Source organism: Natator depressus, chromosome 3 (assembly GCF_965152275.1).
Source record: "Natator depressus isolate rNatDep1 chromosome 3, rNatDep2.hap1, whole genome shotgun sequence".
NCBI classification, from domain to species: Eukaryota; Metazoa; Chordata; order Testudines; family Cheloniidae; genus Natator; species Natator depressus.
Window position 1 is genome coordinate 148,941,801 of NC_134236.1, and position 23,548 is coordinate 148,965,348.

A 23,548-nucleotide genomic window follows, 5' to 3' on the forward strand; every position below is an offset into this window, starting at 1 on the left:
CAGGGCTTTGTCAAGCTGTGCCTTAAAAACCTCTAAGGATGGAAGTTCCACCGCCTCCCTAGGTAGCCCATTCCAGTGCTTCATCACCCTCCTAGTGAAATAGTTTTTCCTAATATCCAACCTAGACCTTCCCCACTGCTACTTGAGACTATTGCTCCTTGTTCTGTCATCTGCCACCACTGAGAACAGCCTAACTCCATCCTCTTTGGAACCCCCTTTCAGATAGATGAAGGCTGCTATCAAATCCCCCCTCACTCTTCTCTTTTGCAGACTAAATAAGTCCAGTTCCCTCAGCCTCTTCTTTTAAGTCATGTTCCCCAGCCCCCTAATCATTTTCGTTACCCTTCGTTGGATTCTCTCCAATTTGTCCACATCCTTTCTGTAGTGGGGGCCCCAAAACTGGTTGCAATACTCCAGATGTGGCCTCACCAGTGTCCAACAGAGGGGAATAATGGTTTCCCTCGATCTGCTGCCAATGCTCGTACTAATGCAGCAATAGGCCGTTAGCTTTCTTGGCAACAAGGGCACACTGTTGACTCATATCCAGCTTCTTGTCCTCTGTAATCCCCAGGTCCTTTTCTGCAGAACTGCTGCTTAGCCAGTCGGTCCCCAGCCTGTGGCAGTGCATGGGAGTCTTCTGTCCTAAGTGCAGGACTCTGCACTTGTCCTTGTTGAACCTCATCAGATTTCTTTTGGCCCAATCCTCCAATTTGTCTAGGTTACTCTGGACCCTATCCCTACCCTCCAGCATATCTACCTCTTCCCCCAGTTTAGTGTCATCTGCGAATTTGCTGAGGGTGCAATCCATCCTATCATCCAGATCATTAATGAAGATGTTGAACAAAACTGGCCCCGGGACCGACCCCTGGGGCACTCCGCTTGATACCGGCTGCCAACTAGACATTGAGCCGTTGATCACTACCCACTGAGATCGACAATCTCAAAGGCTAACGGGATAATCTAGGGTATCATGGGACTAACAGAGCCTTGGCTGAGGCAGGGAAATGACGGGGGATTGTAGATCCCAGGAGAGTTACTCTGAAAGAAGAGGAGAGGCAGGGGGTGAGGAAGGATTCTGGATAACAGCTGGAAACATGGTAGGAATAAAGGGAGTCAGGCAGTTTGCCTCCCCTCCCCCCCAACCCTGTGCCTTTCTTCATTCAGTGGAGAGAGTGAATTAAAGCTGATCAGGGAATGATCTGTCAGAGCAGAGAGGCCAGAGACCTGGGGATTTCTTTGATAAACACTGGTGGTGTGTGCTCAGTGACATGGTTCCTGCCCCCAGGGCTCATCATCTGAGGGCATGGCTACACTTGCAGATGTAGAGTGCTTTGAGTTAAACCAGCCTTTGGAGAGCGCAGTAGGGAAAGCGCTGCAGTCTGTCCACACTGACAGCTTCCAACTCACTGGCGTGGCCACATTTGCAGCACTTGCAGCAGCATTGGGAGCAGTATATTATGGGCAGCTATCTCAGCATGCAAGTGACTGAAACATGTTTTTCAAATGGGGGTGGGGTAGGGTGGAGTGTGACAGGGAGTGTGTTGTGTGTATGTGGGGGGAGAGAGCATGTCAGCATGCTGTCTTGTAAGTTCAGACAGCAGCAGACCCTCCCTCCCCCCCGCCTCTCTCACACACCCCATTCCACAGTAATTGTTGCTTTGTCTGGGAGCAGATAAGCAGCCAGCTGTCAGAAACGGAGCTTTCAAACGGCATATCCACATTCCTACAGCGAATTCAAAACAATGACCAGAGTGGCCACTTGACTTTAGGGGATTATGGGACGTTTCTGGAGGCTGATCAGAGCACAGTAATGCAACGCCTCGTTCACACTGGCACTGCGGCACTCCAGCGGGGGCGCAGCAAACATTATTCCACTCGCCAAGGTGGAGTCCCAGCAGCGCTGGAGCCACAGAGTCAGAGCGCTCTACGTGCCTTGCCAGTGTGGATGGGTAGTGAGCTAGTGCGCCCGGGGCTCCTTTATTGCGCTGTATCTCTCAAGTGTAGCCAAGCCCTGAGTTAGACGGGCCAGGCTCTGCTCACATCCCTTGCTCAGTGCATGGAGGCAGAGGGGGAGAGAAGGGGGTTGGGAAACATCCCAGCTTTGCTTACCTCAGCAACACTCACTGTGCAGGACTTTTCTGGCCCACTCCCATTAAATGAATGAACTTAAGTGTGAGCAACGCAGGTGAAGGGAGCCTGGCCCCCTTCCATTCACAATGCTCCCCAGAGTGCAAATGAGCGGGAGCTGGGAAAGCACCATGCTGAGGTCCCTGAAAGAATTCTGTAGCTGGTGGGAAATAGGAAGCAGAGAGACTATGGCTAGATTTCAGCTCAGTATAAACTGCAGTATAAAGAAGCTAGTGGAGTGATGTGAAGATTAGATTAAACTGCATATGTAGGCAGCTTTCTGCAAAGAGCTAATCCACTAAGGAAAAGGATTGGGTGCTGTATATAGAAACCCCCAAGCAAAATCCCATCTCGTGAGTAATTAAGGAAGCAAAACCAGGCTCCTGAGCATCAGGCACAGGAGAGAGGCGATGCCAAGTGAGGGAGAAACTGGATCCTGGCGAGCATGTTAAGTAGCCTTTCAACTTCTCTCTTTGGAAGGGAGAAGGGGTCACTTGAGCCAGGGTTTGCATGTCACGAGGCCGCACGAGGCAGCATATAGAAACCAAAGGGGAGCGGCAGAACAAGGCAGGTAAGGGTCTGGGCTCAGGTGACAAGTCCAAGGCCTGGGTTGCAACACCTGATTTTCTCTGAAGGTGTCAACGCCCTGTCTGAATAACCCTTAGCTCCCTTCTAGCACTTTCCAGCCACCAGGTTCTAGAGGCGAGTGAATACCGGTCTCCCCATTTCACAGCAGGTGGGATGGAGATGGAGGGGGTTGATGGGGGACTAGGTTTTCAAAAGGCTCAAAAACCGAAGCAAGAAGATTCTGAAGTCAAGTGGGTGTGGAGAAGTAACTGCATGGGCCCCGGAGCAGGAGAGGGGCCATTGTGGTGCCAACCCTGGCTCCCGGCATCCAAGTGTCCAGTGCTGGTACAGGTGATGTTTTGCAAACAGGGAGTTGCAGAATCTCTTGTGTGCTCAGATTAGGTGTCTGAGTGGGAATAAGGCCCTTTGCTGTGGGGTTTGTGAGTAAAATGGCTGTGTGTCAGAGCAGCCTAGACAGACACACAGTAGCTCCAGCGGGAAGGATTGTCGGATAGCGCAGCCAGGTCTCTTTTCAGTGCCTCTGGCCAATGCAGGTTGAAAGGGAGAAGATGTTGCATTCTCCCTCATGATTACCTCCAGGCACCAATTACCCATGTTCCACTAAAAGGGCTATTATTAGAGAGTGGCTCTGGGAAGAGAGCCCCTGGGACATGTCCAACTTCCATTAACTGTAGCAGCCCTGCAGCATCACTTGGCATGAGTGCTAAGTCACTTCTAAGGTCCTGGAGCTGGGATAGTGAGGAACACTTTGAGAGGACAGAGGCTGTTAGTTCCAAACATGATTCCTCTGGGTGTCTGGGGCATGGGCTGTGAAAACAGCCAGTGCATGGGGCAAGAAGGCCTGGTGGCTAATCAGTTCCTAATCCTGACCCCAGACCAGATTTAGTGAGATATAGGGAAGGGGCTTATGCAGTAAAACTTATGCTGCAGACTGTATGTATTGTTCTTTCTTATGCAAAAGCACTGGCTGACCTCCATATGGTTCAGCGGAATATAAAACCCTACAGGACAGAAAATACCACTGTACACTCACACTCGTGCTCATAGAATACAAACTGGGACTGGAAAAAGGAATGAAACAAGCTGCACTGCCCCTTTTAGCAGCATGGAGTCAAGGGGTGTCAGACCTTATGCCAGGCTGTAGTCCCAGACTCAGGTGTGGCACTCCCCAGAGAGCCCTGCACACTGACATTTGCTGGGCTTTCAGTGAGCATGAGGGACCCAGGCATTGGGCCTAAGCTGGAGGAACCATCACTAGATGTGGAAGCAGAGAGACAGTTCTTTATCTCTGTGTTGGGAGCCCTGAAGACCCAGTTTTGATGGAGCCTGGCCTAGCAAAAAATGCAGTGTCCGTGGGCCAGCTGCCAAAGGGGAATGAGTTTTGGGCCCTGCTGAGCTGGGCTGGAATCATCCCAGTGGCCTAGAGCCTAATGGCCTAGAGCTGAGTCTCTCTCCTTCCCCATCTCCAAATCAGTCCTGTTACATGTACTCCATTTGGTGTTGGAAGAACCAGCATTCAGGGAAGAACAGGAATAGACTCATTTTAGATTATGAGAGCAGAAGGGACTAGTTGGAACGTAGGCCCTACACCCAAGACATTAGAAAAGAGGACAGAGGACCAAAGTAAGCAACTCAGAGTACCTGACTCTAGACACTGCCCCCAAAGTGATCCTGATTGGGTCAATCTGGATGATGATAAGCCCAAATAAGCTGCCCTGAGAAGGGAAGCCAGATAGGCAATTCTGGGGAGGAACTTACATTGCAGGGTATGTGCGTTGTGGGAATGTACCTGTATCCCTGGGTAGGAGCCTGTGATGAATTGGGGAACCTATGTACAATTTAGGAATTCTGGTTGACATTATGAAGTTGTTACTATGAAAACTGCTAGATCATGAATGCCCCTCTGTCTGTGCATGCATGGATTCCATCTCTGTTGGTAAAGGCTGTCTCATGTCTTCCTAAGACTGGGCACAAAAGAAAGCTGACCTTAATGACTGTACTCGGATCACACAATAATTTTGCTAAGGAGGATGTCTGAGGGTTGGGAAATTAGTTTGAGCACATTGGTCTGCAGGGAGAGGGTTTGGAGAGTGGAAAGTTACCAAGTGGCACAAAGAGACAGGTGACTAAGCAGCAGAGCTGAGCAAAAATTGTTTGTCAAATAGTTTATTTGTCAAAAAGTGCGAGTTTGTTCATCATGAAATGTGAGTTCAGCAAATAGTTTCAACCAAAACCAAAAAAATCAAAATGTTTCAGAAATATCAAAACCTTTAATTTTGACCCAACTCAAAGTTCTGCATTTCAACAAAGGCAAGGGAGGCTAGAGTCACAAAACGGCCTGGTGGGAGGAAGGAAAAAGTCTCCCTTATAACCTCTAGTCCAGTCATTAGGGCCCTCTCCTGAGTTGGGGAAAATCCTGGTTCAGTTTTGCTCTCTGCCTGCTGTGGAGAAGGGGTTTGAACTGAGTTCTTCCACATCACAGGAGCAGTCCCTAGCCATCAGGCTACGGGACAGTCTGATGCAGCACTTTCTCCATCTCTCCTTGTCATAGTTGGGGCTAGCCCCTTAACAGGGAGTAGACCCAGTCCCGCTGTGGCCAGTTAAGTACCTCCTAATAAGGTTAATAGTGGGCACCTCTACCCTATATAAAGTCAGATAGTTCTTAGGAAGAAGGAAAGGAAAGGAAGTACCAACAAGATGGGCCTTGAGGAAGATGGCAGGATGGTACCCTGGGCTGAGGAAGACAGGTAATTATGAGCTCTGGAAAGGAACCTGTGGCCAAGGAGAGCCCTAGGAAGTATCACTTGATAAAGGGAGACTGGATGTATGGTTTATTGATTTTTCTTAGGACTGTACATATGGATGTCTCGGAGAGGAGTTTGAGGAAGGGCACATTTAAAGAGGATCGGTGATTTATTGATTTGGCTTGGGAGTGTACTTAAAACAGTCTATGAAAGAGGCACCTAGGCCTGGCAGAAGTCCCAAAGGGAATGTTACTTTGGCTGGACAGTTGGGAGTTTGGACTTTCCATTAATGTGGGAATAAGAAAGTTACATGTGTGCCAATAAACAAACCAAGCCCGGGAGTAACAGTGAAACTTGTGCAGTTCCTGCTCAGGGAGAGGGGGTAGAAATGAGGCAGATCTGGGGCACAGACACACCCAGCTGCAAGGGGGTGCTACAAGATGACTGCCTCTGACATTCCTGCTGAAGCTATTTCATTTTTTTTCAGAAACACTGGGACAGGGTCTCCCCAGTCCTAGGTGAGTGCTGTAACCACCACACTAGAGTAATTCCCATACTTTCCCTGGCCTGTTGTCTAATCACTGTCTTTCATGGTAGCAATGTATAGTTAGGTGCTTGATTCTACCCACAGCTAGGGGAGATTCTATGAAATATGGGTCCTCTGCTACAGAAAGCAACCTAGCCCAGCCTTTGGGGGAGGGGGAAAGCTGAGAGCTATCTACTTGTTGCCTTGGTACAGGTTGGAATAGCTTGGAGGCTGCTCTCATTTGCACTAGCTGGCTATGGCTGCCAGAAGACAAGCCAGTAGCTAGGGCTAGTTTGAACTGCTCATCTGCACCCTGCCATAGCCCCTGCAGCAGAAGGCCTATGAGCTGAATACATCTGCTATAATGCACTGTGGAGACTCTTCTTCCCTCTCTTTCTCTCCCCACACCTCCTACCGCATGGGCGAATCCCCTGCAGGGGACTAATAGATGTTTTCTGCTCCCCTGGTGTTACCTGAGTGGTCCAAATGGAGTGGAGAAGGCCAGAGAATCTGCTTAAAAACACTTCTGGGAAACAGTATTTGAGCGTCAGACTAAGAGGTTGGACAGCTGAGGGCAAACAATTCATGGAGTGTGCTGGGGAGCAGGAAGCCCCTCCACTACACCAGACATGAAAACCAATGTCCACAGCTAGGAGACAGGCAGAGTAAGAGATTTGCATTTACTGCCAGGAATCATAGAAATGCAGGACTGGAAGGGACCTTGATATGTCATTTAGTCCAGTCCCCTGCACAGAGGCAGGAATTATTCTCTCAACCATCCCTGACAGTTGTTTGTCTAACCTGTTCTTTAACATTTCCAGTGACTGGGATTCCACAACCTCCATAGGTAATTTGTTCCACTACTTAACTACCATTACAGTAGAAAGTTTTTCCTAAAGTCTAACCTAAATCTCCCTTGTTGCAATTTAAGCCCCTTGCTTCTTATCCTGTCCTCAGTGGTTAAGGAGATCACTTTCCTTTATAACAACCTTTTCCATACTTGAAGGCTTATGTCCCTCCTCAGTCTACTACAGACTAAACAAACCAAATTTTTTTTTTTCAATCTTTCCTCATAAATCATTGTCTAGACCATCAATCACTTTTGTTGATCTCCTCTGGACTTTCTCCAGTTTGTCCACATTCCCAAAGTGTAATGCCCAGAACTGGATACAAGGCCTCAACTGGAGTATTATCAGTACTGAGTGGAAGCTTAAACACTCCTGTTAACACATCCCAGATTTTTTTTAAAATTTTTTTTGCAACCATGTTAAACTGATTCATTTAGTTTGATTTCCTATAATGCCCAGACCCTTTTCTACAGTACTCCTTCCTAGGCTGTCCTTTCCCATTTTGTATTTGTGCAACTGATTAGTCCTTCCTAATTGTAGTACTCTGCATTTGTCCCTAATTCAGATTATTTCTCCTGTCAAAATCACTTTGAATGCTGATCTTGTCCTCTAAACTGCTTGCAACCCCTCCCAGTTTGGTATCATCAGAAAACTTTAAGTGTACTCTCCATGCCATTATCCAAATCATTTATGAAGATATTTAATAGAACAAGGTGCAGGACTGATCCTTGCAGGACCCCACTTGAGATGCCCCACCAGCTTGATTGTGAGCCACTGATAACGGAGTGTGGTTTTCTAGGCAATTGTGCACCATCCTACAGTAGGTTTATCTAGAAGAAGGTAAATAAGCACCTCTGCCAACTGCTATGAGCAGGCTCAAGTAATGCAGTTGCTGGTGGGATGGGTGGGGGAACCCCTGTCCCATGGAACAATAAAGCAGGGGGAGGTATCAGAAGAGCAACAGCGCGATCATGGAGGTGGAGGGACTGAGTTCCATGACCAAGACTGAAACAGCTTGGTCAGTCTGGCTATGACATATAGCAACAAGAGGGGAAGCAGGGTGAGATAAGCCTGCACCTATTGGAAATGGAGAGGAATTGTTTGTGGGGAATGCTAAGGAGGAAGGGGGCTCAGTTAAGCAGTGCAATGTTCCAGCAGATTCTCAGGGCACCTTTGCTAATGTTGAAGGGCCTTTTGAGTTACTGAATAATTGCTCAAGGGAAGCCCCCTCACAGGACTTTTAAAAATGCACCAGATAAAGGCCCAGGGAACAGGCTGCAATGCATAATCCTGTTCAGCTCTGGGAGGGGAGAGGGAAAGATTAGATGGGACCCAACAAAACTCTTCCTTCTCTCCCCTGTATGAGCAGGTTCTAACATAAGGCATCACTCAGCACCAACATCCATTTAATTCCTCCCTCTTCAGAAGGGGAGCAGAGCACATAGGCTGGTAGTTACAAGACAAGCAAAAGGGTTGGGGTGGGAACAGCAGCTATAAAATCCCAGCTAAGTGTGCAGGAGGCTGAGAGGACAGCTCTGACCAGCACAGATGCAGGCTGGGAAGAGCTGAGTTCCTTTGAGACACAAGGGGGAGCCCTGCACTCAGCTCCCCAAAAGAGGTGCAGAGAAACCAAGTCCTGCTCTTTTGTCCTTTCCCCAGGTAACAGCAGGTGGTTATGACCTAATGGCCCCAGCAGAGGTGAGGGCAGCAAGTCAAAGTCCATGAGGCTACAGGGTCAGCGCGATGGCTTTGGCTGTTGTGTTCAGTACAACAGAGGAAACAACGGGGATGTCTCTGGCAACTCTCTGAAAGGGGGGGACGTTGGGTCCTTCTAACGTGTCCAGGATACCTGTGGAGGAGGGTAAGAAGTGAGAGTTAGACACTAAGGGAAGAGTGTTTCTATTCCACTCTGGCCAGGCAGACAGGGCACATGCTCAGAGGCATTGCACATGTATGCTGGAGGCTGGGGTCTCAGGACAGGTAGCTTTTAGGTTCATACAAGCAGTAATACTTCCAGAACGAGCCCTGTGTGCACGTGGCCAAACAGCTGCACTGAGCAGAGCCTGTCACCTCTGCAGTAGGGTAGGGTGGCTGTGTATCTGAAGAGTGGAATACAGAGCCCCTCACCCTGAGACCGTCAGCCATCATCCTCTCTGGGGGACCACTGCAGTGTCACATGCTCCCCTGAGATACTCCTAGGTAACCTCAGCTTGAGGGAGCCCTCTCTCCATTTGACTTCAGCACCTGTCCAGTTGTCCCTCAGGACAGTCCCACAGATCTCCTGTTTTTCATCCTTAGTTATTCATAAAATATTTACAGCGGGAGCTGCAGCTGGCAAGGGCTGTGAGACATTTGTATCTCTCTGCAGTACAAATATGGACCTGGCGTGGCAGGGAATACAAGTACAGACTGAGGACCTGTGCCCCAGGCCCTGCCTGTAACCCTTTAAAGCAAGTGATTTCTAGGGCAATCCTTTGGAAGATGTTCTTCCCAGCAGATGAGTCTCACACTGTGGACTTAGAGCCCTTGCTCCAGCAGAGAGAATGGATCCATGACAGGGCAGTGCTGACTTCCAAAAAACGTTAAGCCATTCTATAAATATCAAGGGTGGGGCCGCGTCTGGAATACTGCATGTAGTTCTGGTCACCCTATCTCAAACAGGATATTGAAGGGGGTTTAGAGAAGGGTGGGAAGAATGATTAGGGACCTGGAAAAACTCATTTGAAGAGACTGGCCTTGTTTACAGTCAGAGAGGAGATTATATATAATGGATGGTCTAAACAAGGGAATTCTCCCTGCCTCATAACACAAGAACAAGGGATGTTACATTCAAAGTAGATAAACATACTTTTTTCATACAATGCATAATTAGACCTTGGAAATCCCTGCCACAGGCAGTAAGTGAAACTAAGAATTTAGCAAGATTCAAAGAGGAACTGGACATTTATAGGGATTACAAGAATATCCACAGTTAACACATACACTAACACTTTGGAAGGGCTATCAATTCTTGTGCTTCAAGGCTTATGCCAGGCTGTAGCTATTCGAATGAGACCGAACGCAGGCAGCAGATTATACCACATTAGACCTGCCTCTGAAGCATCTGGTACTGGCCACTGACAGACAGGATACTAGAGTAGATGGATCTCACATCTGATCACATATGGCAATTCCTGTGTTACCTGACCCAGAACTGTGCTACAGCTTGGGAAGAACAGAAAGCAGGGCCCCAGGATGCCCAGTCAATAACCCCAAGCCTAAGCAGGTGTTGCCTTCTCTTACCTTCCACCACCTTGTGATAGGCAAAGTGCAGATAGAGGAGGAAAAGCATGTGCAGAGCAGCCAGGGTTCCACACAGGATGAGCCGCTGGGTATGTCCTACTGTGCGTGACACCAGCACAGCAACCTAGGAAAGAGACCCAGGTTAGACAGACAAGGCCCCACCTCTGACTTCAGAATCTTGAGCAGGAGATGCACATGGGAGATGGGCCAAGCTGCAAGAGCTTGCTGATCCCTCACCCCCTCTTCAGGCAGATCCCTGCTGCAATCAGGCCTCCAATATCCCTAGACAGAGCTCTTGGGTCTAGCCAGAGGAAGTTGGTAAGGGTTAGAAGGTACCATGTTCAGTGAGCAGTCACCTCCTGTCAGTGCTAACGGAATACTCTTTGTGGGAATGGGTATGGACCTCCAGGACTCCCCATCATGCTGCCCACTACAAGGGGAGTCAGGCTGCTTCCCATGACATCCCACTCAGTTGTGACGGGAATTACTGCCAGTCCTGCAGAGCTGAAAGCACATCACACTGCTGTCTCCTCTAGTTCACCTGCAGTGGGGCTCCCCGTAGCCTAGCGAGACCCAGACTTTAGCCACTAACCTCAGGGGAGGGAGGAGTGACATCAAAGGTGTATCTCTGCAAAATTACAGCTGACAAGCCTGCTTAGCAGAGAGCCCCTGCTGGGCTGCCCATCCCTTACCATTCGTAGTGTGGAGAGGCCGCCAATCACCAGCCAGAAGATATAGAAGAGGGAGTGGAAGTGGATGTTATAGGTAACAAAGAGGGTGATGCAGTGTCCAAAGAGACCATAGCCCTGAAAGGAACAGAAAATGTATGGTAAGAGTGGCAGCCCCACATGGAGGCACATAATGTGCACTGGACATGAAAAGTAGCAGCTTACTCTGAGCACACCAAAGCTTCACTAGGTGCATGTACGCCAGAGAGGTGCAGCAGCCAACTATCACACAACCAGCTGTGGCTACTGTGATGGCTGGAGGTATGGCTTCCTGCCCCAGAATGCCAGGGCCTGCTGGAGGTGGGTCTGGCAGTAGGCCCTACTGTGGACTTAGATACCACAGGGCCTGGCTGTGGCAGATGAAGGAAACTAACTTATGTCTAGAGGCAAATGGGATCTCCCAGTTTCACAGCTGGGCATTGAAATCAGGGAAAGAAACAAGCTGTCAGTCTGGAGCAACTGTCCCCTCCCCTTGTCCCAGGAGAGGGGTCCCCAGCAGGGATAGCAGCTTGACACTCAAAGTAAATTCCTGCCTTGCCCCAAGGGATTGTTCATATGTATACAGTACGGCCACAAATAGAAACCATCAGTTTACCATGATGCAAGGGCTACATTCCCATCCTCCATCCCCTGGTGGAGCTCTGTGCAGCTACCCTGCACCCTGGGAACCCCGCTCTGAACATACCAGCAGTGACAGCATCTGCACCATGGTGATCTGGGCATTGCACAGGTATGCCAGGAAATAGATGAAGGAGGAGACGCCCAGCCAGTAACCGAAGCACGTGCCAATTGCTGTGCCCATCAGTGTGCCTTCCCTCTGCAGAGAGCGCAAGAAGGTGAAGAGGATGGCAGAGAAGACACCACACACAGAACAGTTACCAACCAACCACTACCCACCCTCAGCAGATTTCCCCTTGCCTTTGGTAGATGTTTACCTAATGCTTGGCTAGCAGCATCCAGGGGGGATGGACCAGTGATGCAGTGCTAATTGTATAGTGCAGGAGGCCTGCAGAAGTGATCTCAAGTTGGTAATTCTATCACGCATGAGTGTGTGTGACATCACCATAAAAAAGCCCCCATATCCAACATCTAACTTTTACCAGTACATTTAACTGAAAAGCTGCATAACAGCAATTGAGACTTCAGACCTTACTAATAAATACATGTATCATATCAACATAAAACATACCCAACTCAGTTTACAGTTTGGTGTATAAAAGCTAAGTAGCAAGGCACATCCAAAGCACACATATGCTTAGTCAAAAAGCCCACTGGCGGCACAAGTAGGATACTGTTTTTACAACATTAATAATCTCTACAAATGTCAAATTAAGGCAACGCTCACTGGTATTCTCCAGCTATGTTTATTGGACTGCTCCATAAACCCAATTTAACTGGCTGATCAGTTAATGGCAATGGTTTTCCACCAGCCCCAACTTATCCTGACAGCCCCCACACACATCCCAGCAGCCCTGACCATACATCCCACTCCCAGCAGTGTCCAACACCTCAGCCCCACTGGTCACAGCCCCCACTCATCTCAATATCCTGGCCCCCCGAACTCCACCAGTCCCAATCCCACAACATCCCCACTCACAACTCACCCCTGGACCTTTCTGGCCACTCACTGGGAACCCCCGGCACAGCACTCCACTCCTCTCCCAGGCTAGGGCAGCTCCTCTCGCTCCTGACCATCCTGTCCTGGATTTCAGGTGCCGGAGCACCTCTCTGGACTGCTTAAGCAGCACTACACCCCTGCACTGGTCCATCCACTGCAGTAGGCTCTTTCTGAGCTTCCCAGACAGCAGAGCATTGGATTCTTCTGACCCTGCCAGCCCCAGAACAATAGGCCCTACCACACACCCAGGTCCCTTTCACCAACGCATTTCTAAGTCACTCTCAAAACAGAAGCACCCTGTGTAACCAACAGCAGCTCAAAGCCTGGTGCAAACCCTGGCTTGAAACTGAAATGTTCCCTTACAATGATGGTGTCTGAGGTCTTCATCCCATGCAACAGGATGGCCACCAATGTGAAGACCAGCATGAGGGGGCCGTAGAGCTCACCTGCAATCTTCTACAAGGGGAGACAGAGAAGGGAGGGGGGTTTGGTTAGTGCTGCAGGAAGCCAGACCACCTCCAGGCTATATGGGAAGTGCCCTAGTCCTAGCTCATACTCTGGTCACTTACTGACCTGAGCAATTACAGCAAAGGCTGGTGATAGGAACCAAAGAGAACTGATCATACGAGTAAGAGTTAAGGAGGAAGCTTAACTGAGATGCTGAGGAGTCAGATCAGGAGCTAGGGTCCCACTGCATGGGAGTAGGGGGATGTGGTTTAATGGGAATTAACCAGGAAATCTGGTTGAGGGACCATACAAGAACTTCTGTCCCACACAACGCATACACAATCACCCTTACACATGCATGTCAAAGTGCTTTAACAAATTCATCCATAGAGCCCTATTTTGGGGGGGGGAGGGGGAGGGAGGCAAAACACAAGGCCACAAAAGGAGTCTGTGTCAGAGCCCAGAGTTTCCTGCTCTCAGGCCATAGTCAGCTCCAGTACAATTAGTGAGAGAGTGAACAAAAGTGTCTGTAGCACTGTGTCAGCAGCACTTTGCTGACAGGCTTATTACTTAGCAAACTGACAGCTTTGGAGAGCACTGGACTTGGGGGTGGAAGTGAGTAGGTGCTGTGCGATTGTGCTAGCTCTGAGAGAGGCATAAAGGGCAGCACTGCCTTAAAAGGGCCAGCCTTATGGTCTCCTTGCTGTCGGTCACAACTGCTGAAACCCCCTCAGGCAAAGGTGTGCAGAGTACTGATAGGCATTTCTAACACACTCATCTCCCAAACATCTGATTAAGCGCTCCAATGCCTCTGAAGCCCATTCACTCAGGATACAGAGCCTAGTTCATCACAAGGGAACTCACCTGGGGAAAATTAATCATCTTCATGGGGATCATGGACTCCAGCAATCTGCACCGCACAAAAGCGCAGGAGGATGTCAAGAGCAAGGAAGACAATTAAAAAATTAACAAGAAACCTGAGAAGTGAGAGATGCTGTATTCCATTCCCTGATCTCCTGAGCCAGTGTAACCCCGTGACCTGGGGCCATATTGGAACCAGTGCTCTAGTGATGTAAGGCTCCATCTCTCTTTCCCTCTGACCCCCAACAGAGCCAGCCAATCCCAATAGCAACCGGGGACCAGACTGGAAACAGTGCCCTAGAAGGAAAGGATCTGTATTGCAATCCTAGCCCTCTGTGCACAAGCAGATTTTTGAAAAAAACTCTTGCCTGGTGTCCTGAGGGCAGGGTGGCACCATGGGAAAGTGGGAACTGTAGAGAGGCTATCATAGAGGAGACAACCAAAGCTTTGCACCTGTGGAAACAAACGTTGTGTGGGACAGATGGAGGTTTAGTAGGCCTCTGCGCTTTCCCCACACAGGTTGAGAGATTAGCAACAATGAAAGGCTAAAGGAGCTGCTGGGCTCAGCTCCACAAACCCTGTGTCTTGTACACAGAATGGCACCAACAGGCTTCAAATGAAACAACATCCAACTCAGTTAGGGGATGTATTGATGTAACTCTTTAGGGATAAAGAGGGAGAAGTACTTTGAGTATCCTGGAGCACTTTCCCCCCAAAAGCTTTCTCCATAAAAAGCCCATAAGCAGAAGTGGACTAATTAGTAGCGATCCAGGCCTTCATTATACAAGAAATAGCGTGGAAGATGCTCCTCATTTTATGGCATGGCTCTTCTGCCCTGTTCAGTGGCACTTCTACTATGTGTCCCTGGTCCATTATCATGGGGCAGCCCTTCTAAAGCACCTGGTGTATGGGCCACAGCAGTGCATACAGCTGCTCAAAAGCAGGTGAGAAGCCTGCATGACCTGAATCATTTGCCCCTCTGCCCAGTTTGCTCACCTGTTCCGAACTTGGATGGGCTCCACATCAAAGTAGGGTCTGAGAATATCTATGTTGGCATAGAGACTGAAGGCCTTCGAGGCTTGTCTCTTACCTGCCTGCCACATCTGGGGAGAGAAATGGGCAACTGTAGCAGACTGAACACTCCTTCTGCAATGCTGCTCTGAGCAGATTCCCCTAGAACCAAAGCACCAGGTGGCTAAATAACCAGGAGGAAACAGAAACATCTTCAGAGAGATCAGCATCCCACCCAAAGCCTGGGAGGAAGTAGGACAAAGGACATCAAGGCCACAATGGGACTCAGGTTGGAGCACTGGGAAACCCTCAAGGAGATGGGGAATAGAGGCCAGGAGAGAACAGGGTCAATTGGGAAAGGGCTACCTGGCCCCGAGATGGGATCTGGCACCCACCACAGTCAGAGCCAGCGCATGAAGGTAACATAGCCAGGGCCCCATCCTTGCAGCACTCTGCTCACCTGGTCAGCTACTTGTCGGCCCAGCTGTCCCTTAAAACCCTTCATGCCCAGAAACTCTCCATCCTCCTCGTCTGCCGCAGCAGCTTCGGCATCCACGTCCTCCTCCTCCTCCTCCTTCATGCGTTGGTGCATCTCGCCCATGTCCTCGAAGCTGGAGCCAGACGTGTCGTCCATGTTCTCCATGTCGATCACGGCGGAGCCTCCCCCCTGCGCCCAGGGCAGACGGACAGTGAGCCAGGCTCAGCAGAGCCGAGGCTCGGGCCAGGGGAGACCCCGTCCCAGCGCTCCGGTCCCGCAGCCAGAGCAGGTGCCGCCGCCGGGCCCGGGCTGGTGCCGCCGCCCGAGGGGCAGCGCAAGGGGGGCCCCCGCAGGGGCTGACCGCTGCGGGGCTGCACGGGCCGGCCAGGCCGCCTCCCCCCGCCACTAGCCCTGGGCGCCCCGCAGCGGCTCCCCCAGGCCGGCCCCGCGGCCCGTACCTGCAGCGTGTCCTCGAAGCCGCCCCACTCCGCGCCGGCCCCGCTCCTCCCGCCGCCGCCGCCGCCTGCCCCCGCCGGCCCCGACATCATCCCCCTTGGCTGGGGGGACAGGAGCCCCCGGCCGCTCCGCGCCGCGCCGCAGGGGCTCGGGGAAGCCGCGTCTCCACCACAGACCCGGAGGTGACGGACACGGACGTCAGCCGCTCTAGCCGAGGACGTGGAAGCTCCTTTACTCTCGCGACTTTTCGTAACAGCGGCCTGGCCGCGACGCCATGTTGGTTGTGGCAGAAAGAGCGAGCGTGAAGAAGGGCACCTCTAGGAGAAGGGTCGGCGCTGTGCCCTACCATCCGGACAGCGCGCACCCAGCCCAGCTGCTAACACCGACAACTACGTGGGAGTAGCAGTGGCTGTTTCCTAGGACAGCGCCACACCCAATATGGTGAAGACCAAGCCGGTGCCCTACACCAGCGCCGTCAAAGGGGAAGAAAAGGCAGGGGCCGTATCACGTGACGGAGAGGCGGGGACGTGCTCATGCGCCTGCGCAGTGGCGAGTACCCTTGTCGCTGCGTCGCGTGCCCGGGGATGCGAGCGGGGCATGGCGGCGCGCGGCGGTGTGGAGGAGATGCGGAGCCGTGTGATACTTGGGGAGTTCGGTGTCCGCAACGTGAGTGAGTTGGGGGGGGGGACGTCACTCCCGGGCGTGGGGAAAGGGGCGGGGCCTAGCGCGCAGGCGGCGGTTGGGGGCGGGCACGAGGGGCCCCGGCCCCGGGTCCGGCCCCGGCCCCGGCCCCGGGTCCCCCCAGCACCGAGCTCTCTGCTTCCCTCCAGGTGCACACCACGGACTTCCCCGGCAACTACCCCGGGTACGACGACGCTTGGGACCAGGCCGAGTTCGAGAAGGTGAGAAGCCGCTGGGGCCCCTGAGTGGGGGAGGGGGGTGGGTGAAGGGAGCGGGGCCCTGAGAGCAGAGCGGGGGAGGGGGATTGGGGTCTCCCGTGGCTGGTCTCTGCAGCCCTGTGGCGGGTGGCCTGGCTATGCAGGGCCTGGCTATGCAGGGCCTGGCTAAGGGACAGGCCCTAGGCTGCCTGGTCACCTGGCGGCAGCTAGCACGGCCCAGCCGCACCTCACCCCCCCTCCCCTCCCGGGAACTGGGGACCCCCAGTGACTCTGCTCCCTTGCGTCTGCCCTGCAGAATTTCCGGGTGGACGTGATCCACATGGACGAGAGCACGCTGGAGTTCGACATGGTGGGGATCGACGCAGCCATCGCCAATGCCTTCCGGCGTATCCTGCTCGCTGAGGTACCTAGCAGGGGCTTCTGGACCTTCACACCAGGACTGTCTGACCCAGCTGCTGGTCCTGTGAAATCCTGTCATATCTATTTCTCACTGCTAGTCCTGGCTAAAGTTGAGCTGCTTTGGGATGGACAAAAATTTATCCCAATCTTCTCGTTCTTTGTCCAGAACCTACATTGTGTTGACTGGTAAAGAAGTCTCAAGGGAGGCCGGCTGGGGCTCTACCTCCTAGGACTGTCGGGAAGTGAGACCCAACTTTTGGGAAAGGCGAGATTGTGACTGAGGGGTGTAGAGAAGACAGAAGCCCCAAACTCAGTGGGGTGGAGAATAGGCTTGAAGTGCAGTGAGGATATTCCATGGACTGCCGAGCTCACAATGCATAGTCTCTGCCCCTGAGAGAGGCAAACAGTCCTTCTGTAAGCTAGGAGAGCTTAGAGGGCATATAAGAGACCACCAGCAAAAGCTGTTGCATTTCTGGGTTAAGTGTAGTCCAGCTGCTAGTAGCTGTTAAACAGCTCCCCCCCCACCCCCCCGATCCTATGCTCAGATCTGTCCCCCCAGCATAGGGCCAAGTTCTACAACTGCTCATATGGGGTAATGCAAATCCTATTAAAATCAATGGTAACACTCAAGTGAGGAGCAGAGAGAAGATACAGGATCCTCGTCTAGATCCCTCCTTTGGTAATGGTGTCCGTGAAGAGCAAGAGTTAATCAAACCCCAAAGACGGTGGGGGTGGAGTAAGAGAACTTCTGGCTGGGTATTAGGGAATGCAAATAGTGCATGGCTGGGGTACTGCCTGCCTGATTTGCTCTGTCTCCTTCTCCCTCAGGTGCCGACGATGGCTGTAGAGAAGGTCTTTGTGTACAACAACACATCCATTGTGCAGGATGAGATCCTGGCCCATCGCTTGGGCCTCGTTCCCATCCGAGCTGACCCACGCCTCTTTGAATATAAGAATCAAGGTGAGAGTCTGTGCAGGGGATCCTATGATAAATGGAAATATTGGAGGCTGCTCTGAAGTGAAACCAGTGCCAGATGGATTGAGTAAATCTGCTATTCCAGGAGGGAGTGGGAATCTCGTCAATGGGGAGATGGCCCAGGCAGGACTTATTCTGCTTTCCCTATCCCTTTTTAGGTGATGAGGAAGGCACAGAAATTGACACGCTGCAGTTCCAGCTGAAAATCAAATGCAGCCGGAACCCTTGCGCAGTCAAGGAGTCATCTGACCCCAATGAGCTCTACATTAATCACAAAGGTAAAACTTTCCTGCTCTGGAAGTAAACTCTCCCCTTCCCCAAGAGGATAGGGGCTTTGTTGACCCCAGTGAGCTCTACCTCAACCAGAAAGAGAACTCCTCTCTTCCCCTCCCCCTGGCATGAAGAAAACTGATCCCTTCCCTCTATGAAACTTGCTTTTTGCAAGGTCCAATCGTCATGGTTGTATTTTCCCTGCCCTGCTGGGATCAGCAGCCTCTTGTATAAGTGTTGTCTCATCTCTCTAAGTGCTGAGGCAGCTTGGCCTGATACCTGTCGTACGTCTCTCCACAGTGTACAGCAAACACATCACGTGGGTGCCCCTGGGAAATCAAGCAGACCTGTTCCCAGATGCAGATTTGCGGCCTGTTCATGATGACATCCTTATTGCCCAGTTGCGGCCTGGCCAGGAAATTGATGTGCTCATGCACTGTGTCAAAGGCATAGGTGAGTCAAGGGTGCTCAGTGGGGCAGCGAAATGAAAAGCGTGGGTCTTTCAGGTGGGGTATGGTGTGTGTAGTGGGCATGAGGTCATAGGGATTTTTCCCTGATCTGTGGGGCCTTGAGTGTGGCTTGGCTCTCAGCTTTTTTGTCTTAAATTTCAGGCATTAAGGAGCAGTTCAGAGCTTAACCTTCTCTAATGAGGGATTAGTGGGCACTCTGAATGGAGGTGGGTTCTGTGTGTCCTTAATAAAGCCCAAGGCGGACCTAGGATGAGCACCACATCATCCAGAAACTAAATTGGGCATCCATCCTGGCCACACAAAGCAGCAGTGTCAGACTGGGTTGTGATGTCTTGTTACTTCTGACAGTACCATTCTGAAGGGCCTGCTTGGGGTAAATTGAGCTGGGAAGAGCCATGGTAATGGCAGCCCTGGGGGATCTTGCCCTCTCTGAGTTGCTGCAACGTGCTCCTGCCTTCTTCTCTCTTTTCCCTCAGGTAAAGACCATGCCAAGTTTTCTCCAGTGGCCACAGCTAGTTACCGGCTGCTGCCTGACATCACTCTGCTGCAGCCCATTGAGGGGGAGGCAGCTGAGACGCTGAAAAAGTGCTTCTCCCCTGGAGTTATTGAGATTCAGAACATCAAAGGTACCTTTCACCTCTACCCCAGGGACTCTGCATTTGCAGAGATGACTGAGTACAGTCTAGAGCCAGGCATTGTACAAACAGAGCCTACTTCCCCAATGGCCCTCAATCCGGAATCTCGATTCTGGGTTTGGGCTCTACAAATGAATGGGTTTGTCATGTGTAAAAAGGTGATCTCTCCCTGAGATGCCAGGGTAGGATATGCCTGTCCACTTAGCTCTTCTATTGCTCTTTACAGCTGCAGGTGCTGCTCAGTTGTCCATAAGGCTTTGTTCTAACTGTGGGCTGTGAGTTTGCCATTCCCAGCAGTCTTGAGGCCTCAGGTGGAACTGTGCCTAATGTTGGACAGGATGCCCATTATCTTTTTGAGCTGGAGCTACCTATTCGGGCTTATGCCTTGCTGAAGTTTGTTTTGGAAGTAAGGCAGTTTTTTGTGTAGGATTTCAATGCCTTTTCCTGGTGGGGAGAATTGCATGTTTTGGGTGCAGTGCTGGAAGGAAATAGATCGCTGGTCCACTAGTATGGAGAGGGGGTATGTATTTGTCCCTATCTCCTGCAGGGAAGAAGGTGGCAAGAGTGGCCAATGCTCGGATGGACACATTTAGCCGGGAGATCTTTCGGCACGATGATCTGAAAAACCTTGTGCGCCTGGCACGAGTGCGAGATCACTACATCTGTAAGTAATCCTCCTCTTCTGCTGGATACTTCAGCCCATTTCTTGGCTTCTCACCCTTCAGAAACTTGTCATCACGCTATTTTAAGCCTCTTCATTGTCTGCAGAAGATCCACCCTTTCATACATTCATGTTACAGTCGGTGCCCCTGGGGGGCTTGGCTTTGGGGCAGGAGACATTCACATTTACTTCTCCCTGTACGAAGCAAACCCTGCAGTGTCTGAACTGTTGCCCACATTGGCTTAACTTGTCACTGTATGCAGGTCACTGTCTGCTTGTAGCCACAGGTAGGCAGAGTGGCAGGGAGCATAGAATCGTAGAAGGGGAATGGACCTTGAGAAGTGATCAAGTCCAGCCCTTTACGCTGAGGCAGGACTAAGGAAAGCTAGACCATCCCTGGCAGTGTTTGTTCATCCTGTTCTTAATTTCCACAGCCTCCCTTGGAAGCTTATTCCAGAGCTTAAGTACACTTATTAGGAGAAACTTTCTAACTATATCTAACCTAAATCTCTTGCTGCAAATTAAGCCCATTACTTCTTGTCCTACCTTCAGTGGATGTGGAGAACTGATCCTTGTTTTTATAACAGCACTTAACATCTCTGAGGACTGTTGTCAGGGTCCGTCCTCCTCTCCCCCCCCCCAGTCTTCTTTTCTTAAGACTAAACAAGACCAGTTTTAACCTTTCCTCATGGGTCAATGTTTTCTGAACCTCTTATTTTTGTAACTCTCCTCCGGACTCTCCATTTTCTCCACATCTTTCCTGAAGTGTGGTGCCTGAAATCAGACACCGTACTGCAACCGAGGCCTCACAGTTACCTCCTCTCTTGGGCTATTCCTGCTAATACACCCCAGAATGTTAGCCCTGTTCACAAGTTGTGAATTTGTGATCCACTTTAAACCCTCATCCTTTTCAGTGGTACTACCACCTAGCCATTATTCCCCATTTTGTAGTTGTGCAGTTGATTTTTTCCTTCTTAAGTGTAGTATTTTGCACTTATCTTGATTGAATTTCAATCCTGTCCTCCAGAGTGCTTAAAGCCCCTCCGCCGGTGTCATCTGCAAATTTTCTAAACATACTCTCCATTCCATTATCCAAGTCGTTAATTAACATGGCGGATCTGATGTTGGGTAGTAGCTGGGCTGACCCTTGTCTGTTTCCTTAGTCTCAGTGGAGTCTACAGGTGTCCTGCCCCCAGATGTGCTGGTGAGCGAAGCCATCAAAGTGCTGATAGGGAAATGTCGACGGTTCCTGGATGAGCTGGACTCCAACCACATGGACTGAGCAGTTCAGGGCCTCATGTTTGAGAAGCAGAGACTGATTCTATTGGCCTGGGCTCTTCATCTGCAGGGATTGTTTCCAGCCCGCAAGCCTATGTAAACAGGAAGGGTACCTTCTGTGTTACCAAGCAATGGATCCATCCATCACCTGTCCCCCATACTGTATGTAAGCAAGCAGGTGGACACACTAGGAATGAAGGTGTGCTGTTAACAGTTTCAGGACTGATAGCACCTCCACTTCCAGCTGTGTATATGCACTAGCAGGAGCCTAGGAAAGTCTTATGACTCATTTTCTAATGGTGTGCAGCACCTGCAGAGGATGGCCAGTAAGGCACAACAGAGGCTTGTACTGGCCACTGGGCTTTACTAAAGGCCCTAGATCTTCTAACTGAAGCCTTGCTAAGGAGAAGACCCAGCTTCAGCCAAAGGCAGATTGTGTGGAATTGTTAATAAAGTAGAGGCTGTTTTAACTGTCAGACTTCATTAAATAAATTTAGCTTGGGGGTGGCTTGATTTTTTGAGGGGGGTAAGTGGAAAGAGTCACCACTTAATTCATTAACAGTAACAATGCTAGTGCTGCAACCCTTGAGCTGGTGCTTTGAAAGCTGGGCTCTAGTGTTGAGAGGCTAAAATGCCACTTTCCCTTTTTTCCCTTCAGGGTTAGCAATTGCTGTATTTGCTAAAATGGATATTTGATCACCGAAGGGAAGAGAGGTGCTAAGACCATCTCTGTTAAGAGGGGGTCTGCTCTGTGAAAGTTAAAGCAGTACTGCTTATACAGGAGCATGTGCTCTTCGTCAAGCAGTGCAAATCATGAAGAATAAAATTGGATTTTCAACGTTCTTAGTCAGCTCTAGGCCTAATATAAGCCTAGCCGCAGAAAGTTTTAGAAGAGGATGCTAGCCTATTCGTATGGAGTCCCACCTTGCTAAATGTAGGCATGTGATCTGTATGACTGCAGATTTCATCACAACTAATGACACTAGTAAGAGGGAAAGTATAATATTCAAATAAGGATCACAGTGGAGAGGGAGTGCTGCCCTGGCTCTGAGCCTGTTCACTATACACAAGCAGCTTGCTTCTTAGGTTGCAACTAAGTATTATTAATCTTTATTTATGGGCTCCAGTAGGTGACCAAAAATAAAGGAATATCTGTATCCCGCTACCCTAAAAATAAGGCTGCCCAATTTTTCCCACCTAGGGAAAAAAAAACTTTAGGGGATTAAAATGAGATTTCACTTAACTTTAGAAACAGTAACATGCTATCATAGTAGGAGCTTAATACAGGGCATCTGGTGACTGCTGGAGCCCTGTATTTCCATTTAAAAAAAAAAAAAAGGCTCTTGCCCTCTTCCTTGCAGAGACAGACTCCAAAATGTAACCCTGTTGTTTAGCAAAATAATTATCTGTGGAAAGAACTTTTCTACCAAGTGAAGTCAATCAGGCCAGCAGTTTGCATACCAAAAAGTGACCCTTTAGCTCTTAGAAGGGAACAAGGGTGGGAGAGAGAGCTCCCCTCTCCCATATGCCTCTGTTCTCCAATCCCAGATTAAGAGTGTTAAACTGAGGAAAATCTGAGGCAAAGTATAAAAGCTGGAAGAAAGACTGGGTCCATGTATGTAATTTAAGCATTTTACCAAACCTTGAAAGGTAAGTTAGGGATCTTATCTCTCAAAATAAGATACTGACTCAAATAATCATCACACCCTTCATTCTGCCCCTCAGAGTAAATGAATTGACATCTGTCTAATCCCACAGCTGCACTTAATAAAACTAGTACAAAAGCCAAATGTTTGCAAGATTCATTCATTCCTGGATCTACTTTCATATCACTTAAACCAACATCTTATGGGAACAGCCCACTTCATATTTGCCACTTTAATGATTAACATCCAGATACAGGCTATAAGTTTTTTTTTTTTTAATTTTGGAGTTAAAAAGAGGGAATTCCTACTGTGTAATTAAGTAACAGCAGTGGCAGATGATATGTCCCCTCTCTAGTCAGTCTTATTTTCACTTCCAATTTTAATAGACTTTTAAGGCCAGAAGGAACCACTGTGATCATATAATCTGACCTCATGCAGGTCACAGGCTAGACAAGTGGTTTTCAAACTTTTTTCTGGGGACCCAGTTGAAGAAAATTGTTGATGCTTGTGATCCAATGGTGCTGGGGATGAGGGGTTTGTGGTGTGGGAGGGGCTCAGGGCTGGGTCAGTAGGTTGGGGTATGGGAGTGAGAGCTGCAGG

At 50.1% G+C, this 23,548-nt stretch overlaps 2 protein-coding genes across 3 annotated transcripts; one reads left to right on the forward strand and one right to left on the reverse strand.

Moving 5' to 3' along the window:
* Positions 1-4,866: 4,866 nt before the first annotated feature.
* YIPF3 (Yip1 domain family member 3) lies at positions 4,867-16,220 on the reverse strand. Of its 2 annotated transcripts, none has more exons than XM_074949045.1 (9): positions 15,717-15,863; positions 15,241-15,447; positions 14,766-14,872; positions 13,773-13,818; positions 12,825-12,917; positions 11,529-11,660; positions 10,808-10,921; positions 10,116-10,239; positions 4,867-8,682 (listed from the first exon to the last, which is right to left on the reverse strand). In XM_074949045.1, the coding sequence occupies exons 1-9, from the start codon at positions 15,804-15,806 to the stop codon at positions 8,561-8,563; spliced, it is 1,035 nt and encodes a 344-aa protein (XP_074805146.1). In that variant the 5' UTR covers positions 15,807-15,863; the 3' UTR covers positions 4,867-8,560. The 2 variants fall into 2 exon arrangements, with proteins under 2 accessions (XP_074805146.1, XP_074805148.1); XM_074949047.1 differs by lacking the exon at positions 15,717-15,863 and adding an exon at positions 15,891-16,220 and having other exon boundaries at positions 4,868-8,682.
* On the forward strand, positions 16,020-22,913 carry POLR1C (RNA polymerase I and III subunit C). Its single transcript, XM_074949044.1, has 9 exons — positions 16,020-16,380; positions 16,545-16,616; positions 16,909-17,016; positions 17,841-17,973; positions 18,147-18,266; positions 18,559-18,711; positions 19,205-19,354; positions 19,911-20,027; positions 21,188-22,913. Exons 1-9 carry the CDS (start codon positions 16,153-16,155, stop codon positions 21,304-21,306), a joined length of 1,200 nt encoding a protein of 399 aa, XP_074805145.1. The 5' UTR covers positions 16,020-16,152; the 3' UTR covers positions 21,307-22,913.
* The last annotated feature ends 635 nt before the right edge of the window (positions 22,914-23,548 follow it).